Source organism: Heterodontus francisci, chromosome 24 (assembly GCF_036365525.1).
Source record: "Heterodontus francisci isolate sHetFra1 chromosome 24, sHetFra1.hap1, whole genome shotgun sequence".
In the NCBI taxonomy this organism is placed as follows: Eukaryota; Metazoa; Chordata; class Chondrichthyes; order Heterodontiformes; family Heterodontidae; genus Heterodontus; species Heterodontus francisci.
Genome location: NC_090394.1, coordinates 71,191,971 through 71,217,898, shown reverse-complemented (window position 1 = coordinate 71,217,898; position 25,928 = coordinate 71,191,971). Strand labels below are relative to the sequence as shown.

Here is a 25,928-nt window from a genome sequence, read left to right as displayed (position 1 = left end):
GACAGCAGATGGGGCATGAGCTGAACGTCTCATCCAAAAAGCCAGCACCTCTGACAGCGGTACTCCCTCAGTACTGCATTGAGTGTGTCAGCTTAGATTCCGTGCTCAAGTCTCTGGAATGAGACTTGAACCCACAACCGTCCTACTCAGAGGCAACATTGCTACCATTGATTCAAGGATGACATACAGGTTTTCACCATGTGCAGTTCTGGGAATTGACAGTTCGTGGTCCCTGCTGAGATCAGGCCAAGTTGAGCTCAATGACTCTGGACTAGGAAGGGAAAAATCTGCCAGAGTTTCCATTCCTGATCTGTTTCCCGTGACCCTGTTGAAAATGTGCATATGTGGATATCAGGAGCAGAAAGAGTTGGGCTTGGTACCTACAATGAAGAATTAACTCCAACACTCACTGCGTACAATTATACATGAACAAAAGTTACTCAAGGTGAACTTCAGAGGGTGGTCAATGCCTATGAACCTTACACCAGCAAGGGTCAGCACCTTCAGAAGAGGAGGGAGAAAAATGGATAGATAAGCACAATAAAATGCCTGGTCTACAGGAACAGTACACTCTTTGTGCAAGGGATGTGCAGGGTTTGGACAAGGTATGGGTATTATTCCAAAGGCGAGGTGAGAGTGACTACCCTTCACATCAAGGCAGCATTTAATGGAGCGTGGCATCAAGGAACCCGAGCAAAATTGAAGTCAACGGGAATCGTGAGAAAAAAAATTCTCCACTAGCTGAAATCATATCTAGCATAAAGGAAGATGGTTGTGGCTGTTGGAGGCCAAACATCTCATCCCCAGGATGTTATTGCAGAAGTTCCTCAGGGGAGCATCTTGAGCATCAGCTGCTTCAATGAACTTTCCTCCATCATAAGGCCAGAAATGGGGATGTTCACTGATAATTGCACAATGTTAGGTGCCATTTGTATCTTCTCAAATAATGAAACAAACCACGCCCACATGCAGCAAGACCTGGACAACATTCAGGCTTGGGCTGATAAATGGCAAGTGACATTCCCACCACACAAGTGCCAGGCAATGACCATCTCCAATGACATTACCATTGCTGTATCCCCCACCATCAATATCCTGGGGGCGGGCGTTGGAAAAATATAATTGAACCATCCATTTAAGTACAGTGGCTACAAGTGCAGGTCAGAGGCTAGGAATTCTGCGGTGAGCAACTCACCTCCTGATTCCCCAAAGCCTTTCCACCATCCACAAGGCACAAGTCAGAAGTTGATGGAACACTCTCCACTTGCCTGGATAAGAGCGGCTCAATACGATCGAGGACAAAGCAGTTCACTTGACTGGCACCCCACCCACCAACTTAAACATTCGCTCCCTCCACCACCGACGCACAGTGGCAGCAGTGTGTACCATCTACAAGATGCACTGCAGCAACTCACCAAGACTCCTTTGGCAGCACCTTCCAAACCTGTCAACTCTACCACCTAGAAGGACAAGGACAGCAGGCATTTGGGAACACAGCCACCTGCAAGTTCCCCTCCAAGCCACGCACCATCCTGATTTGGAAATATATTGCTGTTCCTTCACAGTCACTGGGTCAAAATTCTGGCGCACCCTGCCGAGCACTGTGGGTGTACCTACATCACATGGACCGCAGGAGTTCAAGAAAGCAGCTCGCCACCACCTTCTCAAGGGCAATACATGCTGGCCTTGCCAGCGACGCTCACATTCCATGACTGAATAATAAGAAAAAATTATTTGTACAACAGAAAGTGCAGTGTTTGCACAAGGGATACAAAATATTCACACAGCTGCTGCACCAATGACAAGTACCATTTAGGATGGAGAGAAGACATTCCCAATGGGCTAAAGTTCCTAAAACATACACATTCTATTCTGGTTGCATAGTAACCCCAAGTCTCTGACATAGCCTTTTCTAATTTTTTTTACTCCACGCTTCATATATGGTGTTGGGTGGGAGAAATTTTTATCTATATAACTATTTATTTTCATGTTGCAAAATAGAAGTGAATGATCAAGTCCAACAATGGGACACAGAGGCACTTGCTTCATTTACAATCTATAGTCTATCCTCTTTCTTTATCCACCACAACTCCCTCACCAATCCCACCCCCCAACAATCTCATAGTTCTACTGCATGGGAAGATATGTCAAGCTGACAAGAGGCAAGCAGCTTTGTGACATTACCAACCATAGTTATCAGGCAAAGTAACAGTGGCATAGTTAGCTGTCAGCTGTGGCCCAGTGGGTAGCACTCTCGCAGGAAAGTCATGGGTTCAAGTCCTATCCCAGGAACTTAAACACATAATCTAGGCTGACGACGAGGAAGTGCTGCATGTTGGAAATGCTGACCCTCGCATAAGACGTTAAACCGAGGTGTGTTTCTCTTAGGTAGACGGAAAGGTTCCTGTGGTGCTAACCAGCGGAATTCTCCCTGGTGTCCTGATCAATATTTATCCCTCAAATAAACATTGCTAAAAGTAGTTATCTGGGCGTTACCACATGGCTGCTTGTGGGAGCTTGCTGTGTGCAAATTGGCTGCTGCGTTTCCTACATTACAGCAGGGACTACACTTTGGAAAGTACTTAATTGGCTGTAAAGCACCTTGGGATGTCCTGAGATTGTGAAAGGTGCTATAGCAATGCAAAACGTTCAAGTGTTTGGTATGCATTCTTACACCATAAACTGGTACAGGAACTGACAGGGAGTCACGCATTAAACAAACGGGAAGACAGCGGCGATCGAGCTGACAGCTGATACCCAGTGTATATGGAGAATTCATTTTAATATGTCACCTTTTTATTTTAGGAGTTAAGGGCAGCATAACATTTCTATGTCAACCTGTCATTCACCTGGTAAAAATGTCAATAATTGACCTTTTAGGCAGCAGAGGGAATGATTTTCATTGTGTCAACAACCCTTATCAAGAGTACATATTGCACATTTCAGAGACCTGCCTTTGTAGGTCTCTGGTTATCATTCGTGAATCTTGATGTAACTAACCAGCCCCCCTCCACCCTGCCCCCGTAGCTGTGCTGCATTAGCCGAAATCAGGCATCAGCTTTCCTGCCCCAATTTCCTTCCCTGGCCCATAGCGCTAACACTGCCAACAACAACCACCTGCATTTGCATAGCCCATTCAACATAGTAAAACCGCCGAGGTGCTTCGCAGCAGCGATTATCAAACAGAATTTGACACAAGTCACAAAAGGAGATATTAGGTCAGGTGACCAAAAGCTTGATCAAAGAGGTACATTTTAAGGAGCATCTAGAAAGGAGGAAAGGGATAGAGAGGTTTAAAAAAAAAGACTTGCATTTATATAGCGCCTTTCATGACCAACAGACCTCTCGAAGCACTTTAAAGCCAATGAAGTATTTCTGAAGTGTAGTCACTGTTGTGATGTAGGAAATGTGGCAGCCAATTTGCACACAAGGTTCCACAAACAGCAATGTGATAATGACCAGATAACCTGTTTCGGGAGGGAATTCCAGAGCTTAGGGAACAGCTGAAGGCACGGTGGAGTGAAGGAAATGTGCAAGATGCCAGAATTAGAGGAGTGCAGAGATCTGGGAGGGTTAGAAGGCTGGAGGAAGTTAGAGCTGGCGAGGGGTGATTTGAACACAAAGATGAGAAATTTAAAAATAGTGTTACTGTACCAGGAGCCAATGTAGGTCAGCAAGCACAGGGGTGATGGATGAATCAGACTTGGTGCGAGCTAAGATATGGGCAGCAGAGTCTTGGATGAGCTAAGTCTATAGGGGGTGCAAGCTCTATGTATACATTTTCAGGCAGTATGTTGCATCCATCATATTTCTGGTAGTATTTAATAACTTTCTATTCCTGTTCTACAATTGTACAAAAAGGTTTTTCATTAAAAAATACTCACTTGGCGAGTCATCCCTTTATCAACTTTAGCTTCCAATCTCTCTCACTCCTCCTATTTTATTTTATTGCTACAGTGAATGCAGAATTTGCTGCTGCATGGAGTGGTTGCAGCAGAGAACATTGATATACCTGAGGGGAGGTTTGATGTAAACAAAGGATAAGGAGGGAGCAAGGTGGGAATGGGGAATTAGAATGGGAGGAGGCTCATGTGGAGTATGAGCAACGGCACAGAACAATTGGACAGAATGGCTTGTTTGTCTAGTTCTTTGTAATACTATGGCCATTGGGCTTTCGAATATCCCCTCTTGTCCAAATTCTCCTCTCCATACTTCTTCCCTGTATGATTTTTTTAAATTATAAAAATCAATCAGGAATATGCACGTCACCAGAAACACCAGGAGTTGTTGCCCATTGCTAGCTGCCTTCAGGAGGTGGTGGTGAACCTTTTTAAACAGGGTTATATGGTGGGTTATATACGAGTTCCGAAGAAGGGTCACTGACCCGAAACGTTAACTCTGCTTCTCTTTCCACAGATGCTGCCAGACCTGCTGAGTGATTCCAGCATTTCTTGTTTTTGTTTCAGATTTCCAGCATCCGCAGTATTTTGCTTTTATTATATGGTGGGTGGTTGGGAGGGTGGGGGACACAGAATGACAGCCAGTCTTAACCTCCTCCTACAATCTATAGACTTTATATGAACTGAGCTTGGAATCATCTATCTACACCGCCTCAATTTGTTTTATGTCTGCCTGCCGAATACTTTTAATCTTTAGTGGCGTCCTACTTTAGATGATCCTTGGTCCCTGTCCTAGGTTTCACTGTAAGAAGAACAGTAAAACACCAGCTGCGGCTGAGAGAAGCTACGGCTGAAGATCTTGATGATAAAACTAGAAGTGTGCATGGCTCCTCATTTGCCACACAGTTAATAATTTGTAGCTTGACTGTGCAAATATGCATCGAACACTGTGATGTAGATGTCTTCTAGCTGGTGACTGTCAAACAATTTATAATTCATGAAATGCAATATAGCTGACATATTTACTGCAAAAGCCCAGGACATACATGCCCTTGAAGCCTAGCAACCCCAGTTATGCCTGTATTTCTTATTTGCTGGTTGTCCTGTTTGAATTTTATGGTCTTGGGAGATTTGGAAAGGGCTGTTCATCTCTGGGTGTGTGTTGCTCACCTAAGAAGCCCTTGAGGATAAAGTGTTTGGACAGCCCTGTTTTAAGGGACAAGACCCTACAAGTGCATATTAGGGGGTTAGTTCTGGTCTCCAGGAGCTTATTTGCCTGAGAGTTTGGAGGAATTTCCAAGTATTTTTCCTGAAATTGAGCTACAGATGTTTGAACTGCCTCCCCCACAGGTTGGGGTGACTGGTTTTCTATTCCCACAGTGAATGCACTGCCTGAAAGGACAGTGGAGGCATAATAGCTTTCAAAAGAGAGTTGAATAAATACTTAAAAGGAGAAGTTTGCAGGGCTATGGGGAAAGAGCAAGGGAGTGGGATTAATTTGATAGCTCTTTCAAAGAATCAGCACAGGCACAAGAAGCTCAATGGCCTCTTTCTGTGCCGTATGTGTCGATGAGTGAGACAAGGTTAACGTTTGATTCAGCTTTTTGTTTTACTCGGGTATGGCTGGGAGCATCATAAAGCAGACAGCACTGTGAGGCTATCCAATACTAAATTTTAATTATATTCATAAAGTACAGATTTGATATTTTGAATTTATAGTCTCAATAAACCATCCAGCATGCTGTGTGCTCAGAATTGTATTTGTGCCATCAATTCGCAAGCCCTGAGTTTTTCCAGAAACAGAAGCAGGATTGTTCTTTCAATGTTAGCAGTGGCCCAATATTAAATCATTCTGAATTTGCTTTTGCAGTTAATTTGATACAAACAGTTTGGATTTTAATTGAATTACCATGTGCAATGCTTTATAAATGTATTTAAAATTTCTCCAGGCATAAAACCATTTTAAATTTGATGCATGAAAAATAACTCTCACTTTCCCAACCGCCCATCCTCTTTCTGTGTCTCCCCACCAAAGAACAACTCATCTCAATCATGACTCTGCTTCGATTAAGTATTGATGTTGATCATATAAACATATGAATTAGGAGTAGGAGTAGGCCACTCAGCCCTTTGAGCCTGCTCCGCCATTCAATAAGTTCATGGCTAAACTGATTACTCCACATTTCCACCTACCCCTGATAAACTTCCACCTCCTTGCTTATCAAGAATCTATCTGCCTCTGCCTTAAAAATATTCAAAGACTCTGCTTCCACTGCCTTTTGAGGAAGAGAATTCCAAAGACTCATGACCCTCGGAGAAGAAAATTTCTCCTCATCTCTGTCTTAAATGGGCGACCCCTAGTTCTAGATTCTCCCACAAGGGGAAACTTCCTTTCCACATCCACCCTGTCAAAACCCCTCAGGATCCTATATGTTTCAATCAGGTCACCTCTTACTCTTCTAAATTCCAGCAGATACAAGCCTAGCCTGTCCAATCTTTCCTCGTAAGACAGCCCGCCCATTCCAGGTATTAGTCTAGTAAACCTTCTCTGTACTGCCTCCAATGCATTTACATCCTTCCTTAAATAAAAGGAGACGAGTAGTGTACATAGTTCTCCAGATGTGGTCTCACCAATTCCCTGTGTAGCTGAAGCATAACCTCTCTACTTTTGTATTCAATTCCCCTCGCAATAAATGAGAACATTCTATTTGCTTTCCTAATTACGTGCTGTACCAGCATACTAACCTTTTGTGATTCATGCACTAGGACACCCAAATCCCTCTGCATCTCAGAGCTCTGCAATCTCTCACCTTTAAATAATATGCTTCTTTTTTATTCTTCCTGCCAAAGTGGACAATTTCACACTTTCCTACATTATACTCCATTTGCTAGATCTTTGCCCACTCACTTAACCCATCTACATTCCTTTGTAGCCCCCTTGTGTCCTCTACACAAGTTACTTTCCTACCTATCTTTGTGTCATCAGCAAATTTAGCAACCATACCTTTGGTTCCTTCACCTAAGTCATTTAAATAAATTGTAAAAAGTTGAGGCCCCAGCACAGATCCCTGTGGCACACCACTCGATACATCTTGCCAAGCAGAAAATGACCCATTTATGCCTACTCGGTTTCCTGTTAGCTAACCAATCTTCTATCCATGCCAATATGTTACCCCTATACCATGAGTTTTTATTTTCTGCAATAACCTTTGATGTGGCACCTTATCAAATGCCTTCTGGAAATCTAAGTACAATACATCCACCATTATCCACAGCACATGTAACTCCCTCAAAGAACTCCAATAAATTGGTTAAACCTGATTTCCCTTTCACAAAACCATGTTGACTCTGCCTGATTACCTTGAATTTTTCTAAATGCCCTGCTATAACATCTTTTATAATTGCTTCGAACATTTTCCCTAAGACAGATGTTAAGCCAACTGGCCTATAGTTTCCTGCTTTCTGTCTCCCTCCCTTTTTGAATAAAGGAATTACATTTGCTATTTTCTAATCTAACAGAATCTTCCTTGAATCTAGGGAACTTTGGAAAATTAAAACTAACATATCAACTATCTCACTAGTCACTTCTTTTAACACCCGAGGACGAAGTCTATCAGGACCTGGGGAAAATACCTGTTCAATTCATCTGCCATCTCCTTATTAACCATTATTAATTCCCCAGACTCACTTTCTATAGGACCAACATTCACTTTGTTAACTCTTTTCTTTTTAAAGTATCTATAGAAACTCTTACTATCTGTCTTTATATTTCTAGCTAGCTTTCTCTCGTACTCCAATTTTACCTTCCTTATCAATCTTTCAGTCATTCTTTGCTGTTTTTTATATTCTGTCCAATCTTCTGACCTGCCACCCATCTTTGCACAATTATAGGCTTTTTCTTTAAGTTTGATATTATCTTTAACTGCTTTAGTTAACCACGGATGGCAGATCCCACCCTTGGAATTTTTCTTTCTTGTTGAAATGTATCCATTCTGTGTATTCTGAAATATCCCCTTAAATGTCTGCCACTGCATCTCTATTGACCTATCCCTTAACCTAATTTGCCAGTTCCCTCTCCTACATGCCCTCATAATTACCCTTTTTTAAGTTTAAAATACTAGTCTTGGACCCACTCTTCTCTCCCCCAAACTGAACGTAAAATTCAATCATATTATGATCGCTGCTACCGAGGGGCACCTTAACTATGAGGTCATTAATTAATCCTATCTCACTGCACAGTACCAGGTCCAGTATAGCCTGCTCTCTGGTTGGCTCCAGAACGTATTGTTCCAAGAAATTATCCCGAAAACATTCTAAATACTCTTCATCTAGGCTACCTCTGTCCATCTGATTTTTCCAGTCTATATGTAGGTTAAAATCCCCCATAATTATCACTGTACCTTTCTGACAAGCTATCATTATTTCTTCCTTTATACCCTGTCCTACAGTGTGGTTAATGTTAGGTGGCCTGTACACCGCTCCCACAAGTGACTTCTTGCCTTTATGATTTCTCATCTCTACCCAAACTGCTTCTAATCCTGAACTTAGATCATCCCTCTCTATTGCGCTAATACCATCATTAATTAACAGAGCCACCCCTCCAACTTTTGTCTACCTGGTCACTCTTTGCTATGCTTCTGCTTGGAAGCTCTCTACAGTACTCTATTCTTGACCACAAGCCACACTGAAGGACAAGTGCAACACCCACCCAAATAAAAATGCAGGTTTACTAAAATTAACATTTGGGGATGGCTAGAAAGTGTAGTATTTCTAGAAAACCCTCCCCTTTACCTTCTTGTAGAATTGAGGTTTTAAAATAAAATCTTGCATTACAATCATCCCCAAAGTCCATCATCCAAGTGCCAGGTTTTATAGACTACAATACAAAATCATATTTAGTGTCTCTCCTACTGGCGTGAAGGGCCACCTGTAATAAAGATCACGCCTTATTGGCACAGTCAAGATCTTATACAAGCAAAAGACCCCACCCTAGCTCGCCACGTTAATTAAGAAAAGTAGAATATCATTACCATAGAGAAAATAAATGGAGAAGGCACGCCCCAGTATTGGTGGGAGAGAGTCAGATGTTACATTCGTAACCTGCTTCATCCTTTCACCAGATATGATACAGAAACACACAACATTAAAAGAAAAATGCCCCCTTTTACAGCAGATGCTGGGCAACGGCACAAATTCTCAATGATAATGCGACTGCCCTCCCTGCACACAGGTGTTTGCGAGAGTGGCACAGGAGGTGCTCGGAGATGGGAAGCAGAGACCACATCTCGCCTCTGTCCCCTTTCCCCTACTTGTGTCTCTTGTTAAATCAATCAAATGCCTCTCCTGTTGTCTCGCTAATGCTCCAGTACTTACCCGGGGTAGCGCAATCCGCACACGCCTGGTTGTCTGGATTCACCAGCAGATCCTGTAAAAGTCTCTTGTTTCTCTCGACCGCCATGCTATCAAGACAGCTGGTACAGATTCTGTTCTTTTATCAATCTAGATTTCCCTTTCAAGACTCAGCAAACTGTAATTTCTTGCTTTTTTTTAAAAAAAACCTTTTAAGATAAAAGGGTGATTCTGTCCAAAACCTCCTGGTTATGCTAGGATTTCATCATAAGCCACTTCTCTGATTTCTGCATGTGGGTTTAAAATAGATGAAAAGGCAAAGCCTTGTCACTAACCCAGCGCTGCTCATCAAACTTGCTCTCTCGCTCTCACTTGTACTTGTTCCGCATTCTTGCGCCGGTGAAGTGACCATCCCCTCCCCCAACGCCTGAGATACGCCTTAAAAGCTCCAGCCCGACCTCTAGTGGGAACCAATCAACTCTGCCCGCTGGCACATCCCAATTACTGGTTGAAATGAAGTCATCCTCACCTTTTGTGTGTTTTGCTTTCAATCCTGCGATGGGGTTCCCTCTCCCCAAGCATCCTCACTGTGTTAACATCGAGAATGATCACGCTGTTCTACCCTGGCACAGTCTTTTTCGAGATGGCAAGAGTATGGAATAAAAACAAGAAATGCTGGAAATACTCAGCAGGTCTGGCAGCATCTGTGGAGAGAGAAGCAGAGTTAACGTTTCGGGTCAGTGTCCAGTTCTGATGAAGGGTCACTGACCTGAAACGTTAACTCTGCTTCTCTCTCCACAGATGCTGCCATGCCTGCTGAGTATTTCCAGCATTTCTTGTTTTAATTTCAGATTTCCAGCATCTGCAGTATTTTACTTTTATTTGTGGCAAGAGTATGGGATGCCTCCTCTCCCGAGAATCCTATTCTCCTATAGCCGACAGACTTGCAAAAACCTCCATCAGCTCAGCACCGCTTGTTTAACTCTCAGCGGATAGCACTCTGAGTCAGAAGGTTGAATGTTCAAATCTCACTCTCAGTGTTGTACTGAGGGAGTGCTGCATTATCAGAGGTGCTGCCTTTTGGATGAAACATTAAATCGAGGCCCCCACCCTGCACATAAAAGATCCCATGGCCACTGTTTTCGAAGAAGAGATCAGGAGAGACCCCTGGTGTCCTGGCCAATATTTATCCCACAACCAACAGATTATCAGCTCATTGTGGGAGCTTGCTGTGCGCAATTTGATTACAACATTGACTACATTTCAAAATGTACTTCATTTGGCTGTAAAGTACTTTGGGACATCTTGGAATCATGAAAAGAGCTTCACAAAAGTCTTTCTGTCTACCTTCTCCACTCTTGCCAGAGATTAGCTGTGTGGCAGTGGACAGCCAGACTGGTGTTGAAGCTATTATGTGGGCAGTTATTAAGCTTGTTTTTTTTTCCTAAATAAGGCACTCTGATAACCCACATCCTGTTCATCACCAAGATCACCTGCACAGCACTGCCCATCTTTGCCTTTACCTCTGTCCCACTGTTGCTGAAATCCTTTGTTATCTCTAGTTTTAATGGGGACCATTTTGAATCTCCTTGCCTGGTGTTAATGGGGCAGTAATGGCCTCAAGACAGGGTTGGTCACCTCACCGACCTATTAACACGGGAAATGTGGCTGGCACCATTTTGAAAGGGGCCTGCCAACAAATGTCCAAAGCGCCTGCCTGTTTCAGGCAATAGGTTCCTTTTCATACAGAAACTGGGGGCCTGTGACATAAATCCCCAGGCCCAGATGAAATTTATCCTAGGCTGCTAAGAGAAGCAAGAGAAGAAATAGCGGAGGCTTTGACCATCATTTTCCAATCCTCTCTGGCTACAGGCATGGTGCCAGAGGACAGCTAACATTGTACCATTGTTTTAAAAGGGAGAAAGGGATAGACCGAGTAGTTACAGGCCAGTCAGCCTGACCTTGGTGGTGGGAAAATTGCCGGAAAAATTTCTGAGGGACAGGAAATTCTTCATTTAGATTAATCAAAGACAATCAGCACAGATTTGTTAAGGGAAGGTTGGGTCTGACTAACATGATTGAATTTTTTGAGGAGGTATCAAGGAAGGTCGATGAGGGTAGTGCATTTGATGTAGACAAATCAATTTTAGCAAGGCTTTTGAGAAGATTCCACATGGAAGAATGGTCACAAAAGTAAAAGCCCATGTGATCCAAGGCAAAGTGGCAAGTTGGATACAAAATGGGCTCAAAGGCAGGAAGCAAAGGGTAATGGTCGATGGGCATTTTGGTGACTGGAAGGCTGTTTCCAGTGGGGTTCTGCAGGGCTCGGTACTAGGTCCCTGGCTTTTTGTGCTATATATCAATAATTTGGACTTGACTGCAAGGGGTATGATTAAGAAGTTTGCAGCTGATATAAAAATTGGCTGTGTAGTTGATAATGAAGAAGAAAGCTGTAGACCGCAGGAAGATATCAATGGACCAGTCAGGTGGGTCGAACAGTGACAAATGGAGTTCAATCCAGAGAAGTGTCAGATAGTGCATTTGGGGAAGAAATTTTTTATTATTTGTTCTTGGGATATGAGCAAGGCCAGCATTTATTGCCCATCCCCAATTGCCCTTGGGAAGGTGGTGCTGAGCTGCCTTAGTTTAGTTTAGTTTAGTTTAACAGCACAGAAACAGGCCCTTCGGCCCACCTAGTCTGTGCCGACCATCAACCACCCATTTATACTAATCCTACACTAATCCCATATTCCTACCACATCCCCACCTGTCCCTATATTTCCCTACCACCTACCTATACTAGTGACAATTTATAATGGCCAATTTACCTACCCACCTGCAAGTCTTTTGGCTTGTGGGAGGAAACCGGAGCACCCGGAGAAAACCCACGCAGACACAGGGAGAACTTGCAAACTCCACACAGGCAGTACCCGGAATTGAACCCGGACCTGCTGCAGCCCATCTGGTGTAGATTCACCCACAGTGCTGTTAGGGAGGGGGTTGCAGGATTTTGAGCCAGCAACAGTGAAGAAACGATGATATAATTCCAAGCTATGATGGTGGTGGAGCCAAACTTTCAGGTGGTAGTGTTCCCATGCACCTGCCATCCTTGTCCTTCTAAGAGGCAGAGGTCGTGGGTTTGGAAGGTGCTGTTGAAGGAGCCTAGGCGAGTTGCAGCAGTGCAACTTGTAGTTGATACACACTGCTGCCACTGTGTGCTAGTGGTGAAGGGAGTGAATGTTTAAGGTTATGGATGGGGTACCGATCAAGCGGGCTGCTTTGTCCTGGATGATGTTGAGCTTCTTGAGTGTTGTTGGAGACACACTCATCCAGGCAAGTGGAGAGTATTCCATCACACTCCTGACTTGTGCTTTGTAGATGGTGGACAGACTTTGGGGAGTCAGGAGGTGAGTTACTCATCACAGAATTCCCAGCCTCTGACTTGCTCTTGTAGCAACTGTATTTATGTGGCTGGTCCAGTTCAGTTTCTTGTCAATGGTAACCACCCAGGATGTTGATAGTGGGGGATTCAATGATGGTAATGCCATTGAATGTCAAGGGGAGATGGTTAGATTCTCTCTTGTTGGAGATGGACATTGCCTGGCACTTGTGTGGTGCAAATGTTACTTGCCACACCAGCCCAAGCCTGAATATTGTCTCTGCCTTGCATTATGCAGGCACAGACTGCTTCAGTATCTGAGGAGTCACGAATGGAACTGAACACTATGCAATCATCAACGAACATCCGCACTTCTGACCATATGATAGAGGGAAGGTCATTGATGAAGCAGCTGAAGATGTTTGTGCCAGGGACACTACCTTGAGGAACTCCTGCAGCGATGTCCTGGGACTGAGATGATTGACCTCCGACAACCACAACTATCTTCTTTTGTACTTGGTATGACTCCAACCAATGGAGAATTATTTCCCTGATTCCCATTGAATACCACCCCACCTTGATGTCAAGGGCAGTCATTCTTACCTCATCTTTCAAATTCAGCTTTTTTGTCCATGTTTGGACTAAGGCTGTAATGAGGTCGTGGAGGAATCCAAACTGTGCATCAATGAGCTGGTTATTGCTGAGTAAGTGCTACTTGATAACACTCTCGATGACACCTTCCATCACTTTGCTGATATTTGAGAGTAGACCGATGGGGCGGTTATTGGCCGGATTGGATTTGTCCTACTTTTTGTCGACTTTACATACCTGCGCAATTATCCACTTTGTTGGGCAGATGCCTGTGTTGAAGCTGTACTGGAACAGCTTAGCTAGGGGCATGGCCAGTTCTGGAGCATAAGTCTTCAATACTACAACTGGGGTGCTGTCAGGACCCATAGCCTTTGCTGTATCCAAATGTAGGCTAAAAAGGCAAGGGAATACACAATAAATGGTAGGATACTGAGAAGTGCAGAGGAACAGAGGGACCTTGGAGTGCATGTCCACAGATTCCTGAAAGTGGCTGGACATGTAGATAAGGTAGTCAAAAAGGCATTCTGGATACTCGTCTTTATTAGCTGAGGCATAGAATATAAGAGCAAGGAGGTTATGCTGGAACTGTACAAAATACTGGTTAAGCCATAACTGGCGATCTGCATGCAGTTCTGGTCACCGCACTGTAGGAAAGATGTGATGGCACTAGACAAAGGAGATTTCCGAGGAAGTTGCCTGGACTGGAGAATTTTAGTTATGAGGAAAGATTGGATAGGCAAGGGTTGTTTTCTTTGGAACAGAGGAGGCTGATGGAGACCTAACTGAAGGGTATAAAATTATGAGGGGTCTAGATAGAGTGGATAGGAAGGCCCTGTTCTCCTTGGTTGAAAGGTCCATAACCAGAGGCATAGATATAGTGTAAGAGGTAGGAAGTTTAGAGGGATTGATGAGAAATTCTTTTCACCCAGAGGGTGGTGGGGATCTGGAACTACTGCCTGAAAAGGTGGTAGAGGCAGACCCCCTCAAAACATTTATAAAGTACTTAGATATGCACTTGAATTGTGGTAACCTCCAAGGCTCAATGAAGAGTGCAGGAGGGCATGTCAGGAGCAGCACCAGGCATATCTAAAAATGAGGTATCAGCCTGGTGAAACTACAACACAGGACTACTTGCATGCCAAACAGCGGAAGCAGCATGCGACAGACAGAGCTAAGCGATCCCACAACAAACTGATCAGATCTAAGCACTGCAGTCCTGCCACAATTGACAGAAGGAGGAGGCTCCACAAATATCCCCATCCTCAATGATGGGGGATCCCAGCAGGTTAGTGCAAAAGATCAAGGCTGAAGCATTTGCATTCATCTTCAGCCAGAAGTGCCGAGTGGATCCTGAGAGCCCCAGCGTTACAAATGCCAGTCTTCAGCCAATCCGATTCACTCCACGTGATAGCAAGGAACTGCTGAACGCACTGCACACTGCAAAGGCCATGGGCCCTGACAACGTACCGGCAATAGTAATGAAGACTTGTGCTCCAGAACTAGCCTCGCCCCTGGCCAAGCTATTCCAGTACAGCTACAACACTGGCATCTACTCGGCAATGTGGAAATCTGCCCGGATATGTCCTATGCATAAAAAGCAGGGCAAATCTAACTTGGCCAGTTACCACCCCATCAGTCTACACCTGATCATCAGTAAAGTGATGGAGAAGGTGTCATCAACAATGCTATCAAGCGGCACTTGCTCAGCAATAACCTACTCACTGAAGCTCAGTTTGGGTTCCACCAGGGCCACTCAGCTCCTGACCTCATTACAACTTTGGTCCAGACAAAAGAGCTGAACTCCAGAGGTGAGGTGAGAGTGACTGCCGTTGACGTCAAGGCGGCATTTGACCGAGTATGGTACCAAGGAGCCCTAGCAAAACTGGAGTCAATGGGAATCGGGGGAAAACTCTCTGCTGGTTGGAGTCATACCTAGCACAAAGGAAGATTGTTGTGGTTGTTGGAGGTTAATCATCTCAATCCCAGGACATCACTGCAGGAGTTCCTCAGGGTAGTGTCCTAGGCCCAACCATCCACAGCTGCTTCATCAATGATCTTCCCTCCATCATTAGGGCAGAAGTGAAGATGTTCGCTGATGATTGCACAATGGTCAGCACCATTCGCAACTCCTCAGATACTGTAGCAACCCATGTCCATATGCAGCAAGACCTGGACAACATTCAGGATTGGGCTGATAAGCGACAAGTAATATTCACACCACACAAATGCCAGGCAAAGACCATCTCAAACAAGAGAGAATCTAATGCTGAATCCACGACTATTAAAATCCTGGGGTTACCATTGACCAGAAACTGAACTGGACCAGTCATATAAATACTGCGGCTACAAAAGCAGGTCAGGCTGGGAATTCTGCAGCGACTAACTCACGTCCTGACTCCCCAATGCCTGTCCACCATCTGCAAAGCACAAGTCAGGTGTGTGGTGGAATACTGTCCACGTTCCTGGATGGGTGCAGCTCCAACAACACTGAACAACAACACGGCACAGTGGCGCAGTGGCTAGCACCGCAGCCTCACAGCTCCAGTGACCCGGGTTCGATTCTGGGTACTGCCTGTGTGGAGTTTGCAAGTTCTCCCTGTGTCTGCGTGGGTTTCCTCCGGGTACTCCGGTTTCCTCCCACATGCCAAAGACTTGCAGGTTGATAGGTTAAATTGGCCATTATAAATTGCCCCTAGTATAGGTAGGTGGTAGGGAAATATAGGGACAGGTGGGGATGTGGTAGGAATATGGGATTAGTGTAGGATTAGTATAAATGGGTGGTTGATGGTCGGCACAGACTCGGTGGGCCGAAGGGCCTGCTTCAGTGCTGTATTTCTAAACTAAACTAAAGACGCTTAACACCATCCAGGACAAAGCAGCTTGCTTGATTAGCACCCCATCCACCACCTTCAACATTCACTCCCTCCCCCGCTGACGCACAGTCGCAGCAATTTGTACCATCTACAAGACGCACTGCAGCAACTCACCAAGGCTCCTCCAACAGCATCTTCCAAACCCGTGACCTCTACCACCTAGAAGGACAAGAGCAGCAGATGCATGGGAACATCACCACCTGAAAGTTCCCCTCCAAGCCACACACCATCCTGACTTGGAACTATATCGCCATTCCTTCAGTATCACTGGGTCAAAATCACGGAACTTCCTGCCTAACAGCACTGTGGGTGTACCTACACCCCAAGGGGTGCAGCAGTTCACGAAGGCAGCTCACCACCACCTTCTCAAGGGCAATTAGGGATGGGCAACAAATGCTGGCCTGGCCAGTGACGCCCACATCTCGCATGAATGAATAAAAGGAAGGCTACGGAGCAGGAAAGTGGGATTAGGCTGGATGGCGCCTCGTGGGCTGGCACAGATACATTGGGCCGAACGTCCTCCTTCTGAGCTGTAAATTTCTATGATTTTTATTAAATAAGATGCCATTTGCCAATTTAGATCAGCACTGTTTGGAGCCTGCGCGTCATGCTCACTCTGACCAGTTCCCCAAACAATAGAGCTGAACAGGCCCCACCAAACTTCAGAGTTGAATTCTTTTGGGAGTCCTAGTGGAGCAGGATCCGCTGGGATCCCTCCATGATCACGACTCATCCAACCCCACAACTTTCCTTGTCGCTGACTGCCCCACAGCTCGCTTGCCCAATTTAAATGAGGGTGGGGACTCAAAATGGCGGGTTGCCTCCTATCGGCCAGTAGGGGCAGCCCACCAGCGCATTCTGCTGATTGATCGGCCGAAATTCGACACTGACCGCATTTATACCAATCCCGTCACTCAACAGGTTCAATTTGTTGAACCCTTACCACCCTCATCACACCACTCCTCAAGATGGTTCCTGTCCCCGATGTATTAAATATAAACTCTCATCTTCATGACCTTGTCCTACCCTAATTCCGCAGCCTCCTCCAGCCTGATATTCCTCCTCTCCTTCACCCTTCAGGTCTTGCAAAGCTGGCCTTTTGTGTGTCCCTGCTCTGCACTATTGGTGGCAGTGCCTTCAGCAAGTGTCTTGCTGTTTAGAACTCTTTCCCAAACCCCTGTTCCTCTCCATTTTACTCTCCTCCTTTAAAAGCTGACTCAAAATCCTACTTTCTGACTCCACCCCCCCCAATCCCCGCTAATCTCTCCCCTCCCCACCGCACTCCCAATACTCAGCTCCTATTTCTTTCTATTTCCATCTGTGAAGCTTTTATGGTAAGGGTGCAACATTAATGCATGTTGTTGTTGGCTGAATTTGCCCTGGAGAATAATGCTGTTGTTCTCCACAATTAACAACCCACCAACAAAACTTCTGCCACATGAGTACAACAGCTCTGTGGATTCCAAGAATGTGATTTCATTTGAAGTTCATTGATGAGGGAAGAAAATGATCATTCTCCTGACTTTCACTGAAAGACTAATTACACCCTGACTTGATCATCTGGTGCTAGCAGGAAAAGAGTCCTGAGAGCAACATTTGTGTTTTCATGTCTGATTAATTGTAAGATTATCATTAAAGGCCTCAGAGGAAATCAGCAGGAGCTGGGCTGTCAGATCCCAGGTACTATTTCCTTTATTAAAATTTTTATTCATTCATGGGATGTGGGCATCGCTGGCAAGGCCAGCATTTATTGCCCATGAGAAGGTGGTGGTGAGCTGCCCTTGTGAACCACTGCAGTCCATGTGGTGTAGGTACACCCACAGTGCTGTTAGGGAGAGAGTTCCAGGATTTTGACCCAGTGACAGTGAAGGAAGGTTGATATAGTTCCAAGTCAGGATGGTAGGTGGCTTGAAGGGGAACTCGCAGGTGGTGGTGTTCCCATGTGTCTGCTGCCCTTGTCCTTCTAGGTGGCAGAGGTTGTGGGTTTGGAAGGTGCTGTCAAAGCAGCCTTGGTGAGTTGCTACAGTGCATCTTGTAGATGGCACACACTGCTGCCACTGTGTGTCAGTGGTGGAGGGAGTGCATGTTTGAGGTGGTGAATGGGCTACCAGACAAGCAGGCTGCTTTGTTCTGGATGGTGTGGAATTTCTTGAGCGTTGTTGGAGCTGCACTCATTCAGGCAAGTGGAGAGTATTCCATCACACTCCTGACTTGTGCCTTGTAGATAGTGGACAGGCTTTGGGGAGTCAGGACATGAGTTACATGTTGCAGAATTCCCAACCTCTACATGCAGATTTTGTGTGTGTTTCATACAATATTCTTTGTCCTGGTGGGTTATAAAATGAACCCGGCCAGAAAATAAAACAGAAGTACATTGAAACAAAGGGGTAGACTTTTAACTTTGGGCAATAGTTAAAACGGGTGATAGTGAATAGGCAGTCCAGGTTACATTGACTGCAATGGAATTACAGTTCGGGAGAGTTATACAACTGACCATCTGTTCACTCTCACCTATTTTACACTATTGCACAAAGTCAAAGAAAGACTTGCATTTCTATAGTGTCTTTCACAATTTCAGGACGTTCAAAAGAACTTTACAGCCAATTGAATACTTTTTGAAGTGTAGTCACTGTTGCCTTGCAGAAAATGTGGCAATATCGCACAGACAGAAATGTGATAATGACCAGATCATTTTTTTCTACTGATGATCGTTGTGGGATGTGTTGTTTAGAATACTAGGGAGAACCCCCTCCCACAGTACAACAGTGACGACAGTTCACAAGTACATCATTGCCTGAAAAGCGCTTTAGGCCATCCTTAGATGCTGAAAGGCGCTATATAAATGCCACCTTTTTTTTCTTTCTTTTGAGCTGATCTTTGCCCTTCTAGTTTGTTACTACTTAACGTGGTGCATTTATCTGATGAGCTATCATTAAGTTTGAGTTTCAATGTATTGATCCCAGATCCAAACCTCATCAATATACTCCCTTCAGTATTGGGTTGCTTGCCAATAAGTATATTAAAAGTACATGAAAGCTTTCTCTTCACTGCAGATATGACTGTAAAATCTTAGAGAGCTACACATGGTCCTGTTTCACTTATGACTGCCGGTGACGTAGCCTACAAGTCTGGCCTCGTGTGAACCCTTATGAATGATCAGCCACAGGAAACTGCTGCTATTGATTGTGCACTGGCTGGTGAAACACCACAGCCAGAAATCACAAGGCAAGATTTTGCCCTCCAGTTTGTCCATCATCAGTTTTCCCTCATTCACAAAATTCAGATGTCAGAGGCATTTGTTGACTTTTAGATCTGAAGACTGTGTAGGCAGGAATGCACAACCTGATAGTGTTAGATTACAAAAGCTAAGACATTTGTAGTAATAGTGGATAATGACTCAAGAACAACAACAACTTGCATTTATACAGCACCTGTACTATAGTAAAACACCCCTAGGTGCTGCAGAGGAATGTTATCAAACAAAATTTGACACCGAACCACATAGGAGACATTAGGACAAGTGAACAAGAACTCGGTTAAAGAGGAACATTTTAAGGAGCATCTTAAAGTAGGCAGGTGTAGCGGAAAGCTGGAGAGATTTATGGAGGGAATTTGAAAGCTTAGGGCCTAGGCCGTTGAAGGCATGGCCGTCAATGGTGGAGTGAAGGGGGTGAGGGGTGCTCGAGGGACCAGAATTGAAGGAGGCAGAGTTCTTGGAGGATTGTAGGGCTGGAGGAGGTTACAACAGTAGGGAGACTCACTTGCAATCTGTGTAGACCAGGACACTGTCATAAGCCAAGCTTTTAAAATATCATTCCTGAGTTTAAGAAGCCTGGCGATGGTTTCCTAATGAGACTACTTGTTAATTCTATATTAATTGTGTTTAATTATATACAGGTGGTGGGCATTCACTGGGGATTCACTTGTGCTCCTATAAATAGGAACAGAATGAAACTGGTTGTTGGGTGAGGAGGTGCATGTTTCTAATGTGTATCTCTGCAAATAAAAGCCTATAAAAGTGTGTAAGATTGGCTCTAGTTCTATTCGTCACCGCCTGGCTTTCTGGAATAATAACACTACTTTCCCTGAAATCTCCAAGTCTTACTTTTACTGCCCTTGCAGAGATTGTGTAGCTTGCCATTGAGCCTCATATAAAGATTAATTCATTGTCCACATTCATTTTTATATTTTTTAAGCTGCATAAACTTAACAGTTCTGATTTGGGAATTTATTCAGTTGCTGAGGCAACAGCACTCAACAGGACAAACCAGAAAATAAGAGATATAAATATAAAGAGAGCAGTGTGACAGAGTTTGGCGAGTTGAATTGCTAGCGCTCGATGGTTGAAAATGGCCCATGAGCTGTCAATCGGACATCCCTCCTCCAACAAATCGTGGAAATATCATACATCCAACTAGCATTCATTCAGCTGCTCGACTTACGCTCTTGACTTTCTGACCTAGCAACCACACCCATGAAGCATATGATTTCCATAAATAATCATTTAACATTAACTGATTCCAGTCATCAAAAGCTTCTAAATAGCTTTTCTTTTTATAGCTTTATATTTTCTTCATAACTCCATGAGATTTATGTTTTAGATCTTTTTCTTTTTGGGCCTCCTTATCTCGAGAGACAATGGATAAGCGCCTGGAGGTGGTCAGTGGTTTGTGAAGCAGCGCCTGGAGTGGCTATAAAGGCCAATTCTGGAGTGACAGACTCTTCCACAGGTGCTGCAGAGAAATTTGTTTGTCGGGGCTGTTGCACAGTTGGCTCTCCCCTTGCGCCTCTGTCTTTTTTCCTGCCAACTACTAAGTCTCTTCGACTCGCCACATTTTAGCCCTGTCTTTATGGCTGCCCGCCAGCTCTGGCGAACGCTGGCAACTGACTCCCACGACTTGTGATCAATGTCACAGGATTTCATGTCGCGTTTGCAGACGTCTTTAAAGCGGAGACATGGACGGCCGGTGGGTCTGATACCAGTGGCGAGCTCGCTGTACAATGTGTCTTTGGGGATCCTGCCATCTTCCATGCGGCTCACATGGCCAAACCATCTCAAGCGCCGCTGATTCAGTAGTGTGTATAAGCTGGGGATGTTGGCCGCCTCGAGGACTTCTGTGTTGGAGATAAGGTCCTGCCACCTGATGCCAAGTATTCTCCGGAGGCAACGAAGATGGAATGAATTGAGACGTCGCTCTTGGCTGGCATACGTTGTCCAGGCCTCGCTGCCATAGAGCAAGGTACTGAGGACACAGGCCTGATACACTCGGACTTTTGTGTTCCGTGTCAGTGCGCCATTTTCCCACACTCTCTTGGCCAGTCTGGACATAGCAGTGGAAGCCTTTCCCATGCGCTTGTTGATTTCTGCATCTAGAGACAGGTTACTGGTGATAGTTGAGCCTAGGTAGGTGAACTCTTGAACCACTTCCAGAGCGTGGTTGCCAATATCGATGGATGGAGCATTTCTGACGTCCTGCCCCATGATGTTCGTTTTCTTGAGGCTGATGGTTAGGCCAAATTCATTGCAGGCAACCGCAAACCTGTCGATGAGACTCTGCAGGCACTCTTCAGTATGAGATGTTAAAGCAGCATCGTCAGCAAAGAGGAGTTCCCTGATGAGGACTTTCCGTACTTTGGACTTCGCTCTTAGACGGGCAAGGTTGAACAACCTGCCCCCGATCTTGTGTGGAGGAAAATTCCTTCTTCAGAGGACTTGAACGCATGTGAAAGCAGCAGGGAGAAGAAAATCCCAAAAAGTGTGGGTGCGAGAACACGGCCCTGTTTCACGCCACTCAGGATAGGAAAGGGCTCTGATGAGGAGCCACCATGTTGTTTTAGATCAGCATGTGAAAATACCTTAAGTGCCATACTGTTAACAGAGTTCGCTCCACCTAGATCTCTCTACCCAATTGTGTTGGATTGCTAACAATTCAGAAATTGTTAACAATCCAGTTATTTCACCCCTTCCTTCATATTTGGAATGAGGTTAGATCTAACAAAGTTGGTGCGCACTTAATTTTCACCTAACTTTACTTGACCCTTACTCACCTTCCTCATACGTGGCTCCTTTACGTCTGTCAATACATGGTCCTGTTGCTGCTGCCTCTCTTGTTCTTCCACCTAATGCCCAGGAGCATCTCTCCTTCTTTTGTGTTGGTGTCACTCCTTTTCTGTCTTGAGCTTAAATAATTCTACTGGTGGGTACGGACAAATGAGATTGACCAGCAAAGGAAGACCAGCTGATCCATCAAGCCTGCTCCGTACAGCATACAATAGCATTGTGTCCAAGCACTTCCTCCATCATCCCCACCACATCCCCCCACCCCAACCTTAGGAAGGATATATTGGCCTTGGTGTAGATTTATTAGAACGATACCTGGTTTCCAAGGAGAGATTAACCAAACTAGGGTTGTCATCCTTGGAATTTAGAAGGTTAAGGGCGATTGGATCAAAGTTTTTAAGATATTAAGGGGAACAGAACAGATGTAATTGCACTAGAGAGGGTACAGAGGAGATTTACGAGGATGTTGCCAGAACTGGAAAAATGCAGCTATGAGGAAAGATTGGATAGGCTGGGGTTGTTCACCTTGGAACAGAGAAGGCTGAGAGGAGATCTGATTGAAATATACAAAAATTTGAGAGGACTGGATAGAGTGGAGGTGAAGGGTCTATTCACCTTAGCAGAGAGGTCAGTGACCGGGGGCATAGATTTAAAGTGATTGGTAGAAAAATTAGAGGGGAGATGAGGACATTTTACTCCACCCAGAAGGTGGTTGGGGTCTGGAACTCACTGCCTGAAAGGGTAGTTGAGGCAGAGACCCTCAACTCATTCAAAAAGAGTCTGGATATGCACCTCAAGTGCCGTAATCTGCAGGGCTACGGACCAAATGCTGGAATGTGGGATTAGAATGGGTGGATGGTTTTTTGGCCGACACAGACACGATGGGCCAAGTGGCCTCTTTCTGTGCCTTAAACTTTCTATGATTCTATCAGATAGGATAGATTGCAAGAAACTATTTCTGCAATCAGGGAGTCTTGGACTTAGGGGACATTAAAATTAGAGCCAGGCCTTTCAGGAATGAAATTAGGAAACATTTCTTCACACAACAGGTGGGAGAAGTCTGAAACTCTCTTCCATAAATGGCAATTAATGCTAGATCAATTGTTCATTTTAAAACTGAGATTGATAGATTATTGTTATCCAGAGATATTAAGGGATATGGGCAGAGGCAGGTATATAGAGTTAGGTCACTGATCAGCCTTAATCTCATTGAATGGAAGACAGGCTCAAGGGGCTCTATGGCCTATGTTTCTACATTCCTCATTTCCACCCTCCAAACACATTCTTCTCTTCCCCACAGCCATACAATCTCCCAGGGCCAGTAAGTGAAAAATTCCTCTCCAACTCCAACAGGTGACCGAAACCAGGAGGTCACATGGATCATGTGTTATCAATAAAGACACTTAGCTTTTGGTCATCTATCTAATGGTTATTTACGGGAGCTTGCTGTGCACAAATTGGCTGTCCTGTTTCCTTACATTACAAAAAGTACTTTATTGGTTGTGATGAGTTTGGGACATCGTGAGGTCATGAAAGGCGCTATACCAATGCAAGCTCTTTCTTTATTCATGAAACAAATACACGTGGCATTGAATCATACATGGTTTAACATGACTGACATACCGATAATCCACTTTACAATCATCGAAAACGGACAATCCAATTCACAAGGTTGTAAGGGAGGTACAATAGGGTACATTTTTTGATCAGTTCAGCTTCCTGAAAAGACGTTGAGCTTTTAGTAAGTAGTGTAGATTTTATTTTTAACACATCTTTGCAGACTTAACAGAGTATTTTAATTTTTTTTTTCAAATGATTCATCTCATTTGAAGTACTGCTGATGGATGCATTTTTTGTGATTTTCCATCGCACCAGAAGTCGTGGGCAGCTGCTTGCGGAATTTGTTAGTATGCTGGCTGCATGAGAGGAAAGTGAACCCAGCAACTCTGAGCAATGACTTTTACACAGAATTACATCGAATGCACAGCACAGAAACAGACCATTTGGACCAAATGGTCCATTTTAGATTTCATAAAATGAGTGCAATCCATCTTAGATTTGTGCTGCCACAGCATTGGAGCATATAATCAAACCTGGCATGAATACAGTTCCTCCAGCTGTCCGTCAGTTTCGATTATTTTTATACGATAAGAATTTTAAAACCTGGATTTGTGCAGCAAGTGACAGATTTCTATTCTCGCGCAAATGCCCTATCTGCATATCTGCTGTCATGTGCTGATCCATTTTGCCGTTACAATTCTGTTGTAGTGATTTCAATTTTATTGGTTGCAGATTTTCTCCCCATATGGAGTGCCTCTAAATCAGGAAGTCATGTGTTCAAGTCCCACTCAGAGATATGAGCATGTAATTTAGGCTGACACTTCCAGTGCAGTACTGAGGGAGTGCAGTATTGTTGGAGGTGCTGTCTTTTGGATGAGACATTAAACTGAGGCCCTGTCTGCCCTCTCAGGTGGACGTGAAAGAACCCATGGCTATTATTTTGAAGATGAGCAGGGGAGTTCTCCCCAGTATCCAGGACAATTTTTACTCCTCGATCAACATCACTAAAACAGATGATCTGGTCACAATCTCATTGCTGTTTGTGGGAGCTTGCTGTGCACAAATTGGCTGCCGTGTCTACTTCATTAAAACAGTGCTTACACTTTGAATTTACTTCATTGGGTGTAAAGCACTTTGAAACCTTCTGAGGTTTTGAAAGGCGCTATATAAATGCAAATCTTTCTTTCTTTCATGAAGTGCCCTTGGAACATTTTGCTATTGTGTGTCCAAGTCTTTGGAGTGGAACATGAACCCATGACCTTTTGACTGAGGGGTCAGAGTTCTACCATTGAGGTGCAGTTGCTAATATGCACTACAGAAACTCACCAAGGCTCCTTCGACAGCAGCTCCCAAACCTACAACCTCTACCATGTAGAAACAGATGCATGGGAATACCAACACCCTCCAAGCCACACACTATCACTGTTCCTTCATTGTCACTGGGTCAAAATCCTGGACTCCCTTCCTAACAGCACAGTGGGTGTACCTACACCCCAAGGACTGCAGCGGTTCAAGAAGGTGACTTACCACCGCCTTCTCAAGGGCAATTAGGGATGGGCAATAAATGCTGGTCTGGCCAGTGACACCCACATCACATGTACGAACATAAAAAATATGTTGACTGCTGCATGCTGTTTTTATCTATTTAAATCAGGTGCAGCCTCTGCTCCCTTTAAGCAGCACTACATTTTCCATCTTCCTGGGGGTTGCTGTGCCAGTCAGGTGCGAGAACACTTCTTCACCCCTGCCCTGAATAACTAATGTGGCCCTCCCTAAGAACAAGAGATGGGATTCTGCTGGTTCTGCATGCCCACCTGTTTCTTGCGAGTGGAGGAAAATCCAGCCCATAATGTTCGTACCAGTATCTTTAAATATACATTTCAAATGTTCAGGACATCAGATCTTCAATTTATTTAGCAATTGCATTTGGCAGACAAAGAAATACACGTGCTTCTGCTAAAAGTGGTCATTTGCTTCAAGCACAATGTGTTCTTCACTAGTTAACTACAAGTTCTGCTTTTGAGGTTAGGTTTAACTACCTTAGATAGACTGCAAATGAGAAGCAGCATGAAGGAAATGTCATTTTATAAATGCTGCAGCTCCCTTACAGCCAAGAGGCAGAGAAGCCTCAGAGAACAAAGTGTGCAATGAAACATTTCGACAGAACAAGTTGATTCATCGTAATGGCATAATGGACGGCACATTTAATGTCAAGG

General features: G+C 44.4%; 1 protein-coding gene across 3 annotated transcripts in view; it reads right to left on the bottom strand.

The window, feature by feature from the left end:
- The window catches only part of LOC137383515 (arf-GAP with dual PH domain-containing protein 1-like), a 135,258-nt gene that overhangs the window by 100,199 nt on the left and 9,131 nt on the right, over positions 1-25,928 (bottom strand). The window contains exon 1 of one of the 3 annotated variants that reach the window (XM_068056546.1): positions 9,584-9,643. The exons of 1 other annotated variant lie outside the window; for it this stretch is intronic. Coding sequence is in view for 1 of the 2 variants with exons in the window: in XM_068056543.1 (XP_067912644.1) it covers positions 9,273-9,357 (85 nt within the window). In the remaining variant the exon portion in view is untranslated. Of the gene's footprint in view, positions 1-9,272; positions 9,644-25,928 lie in introns of those variants that run through there. One more of the 3 variants, XM_068056543.1, reaches the window with a different exon arrangement.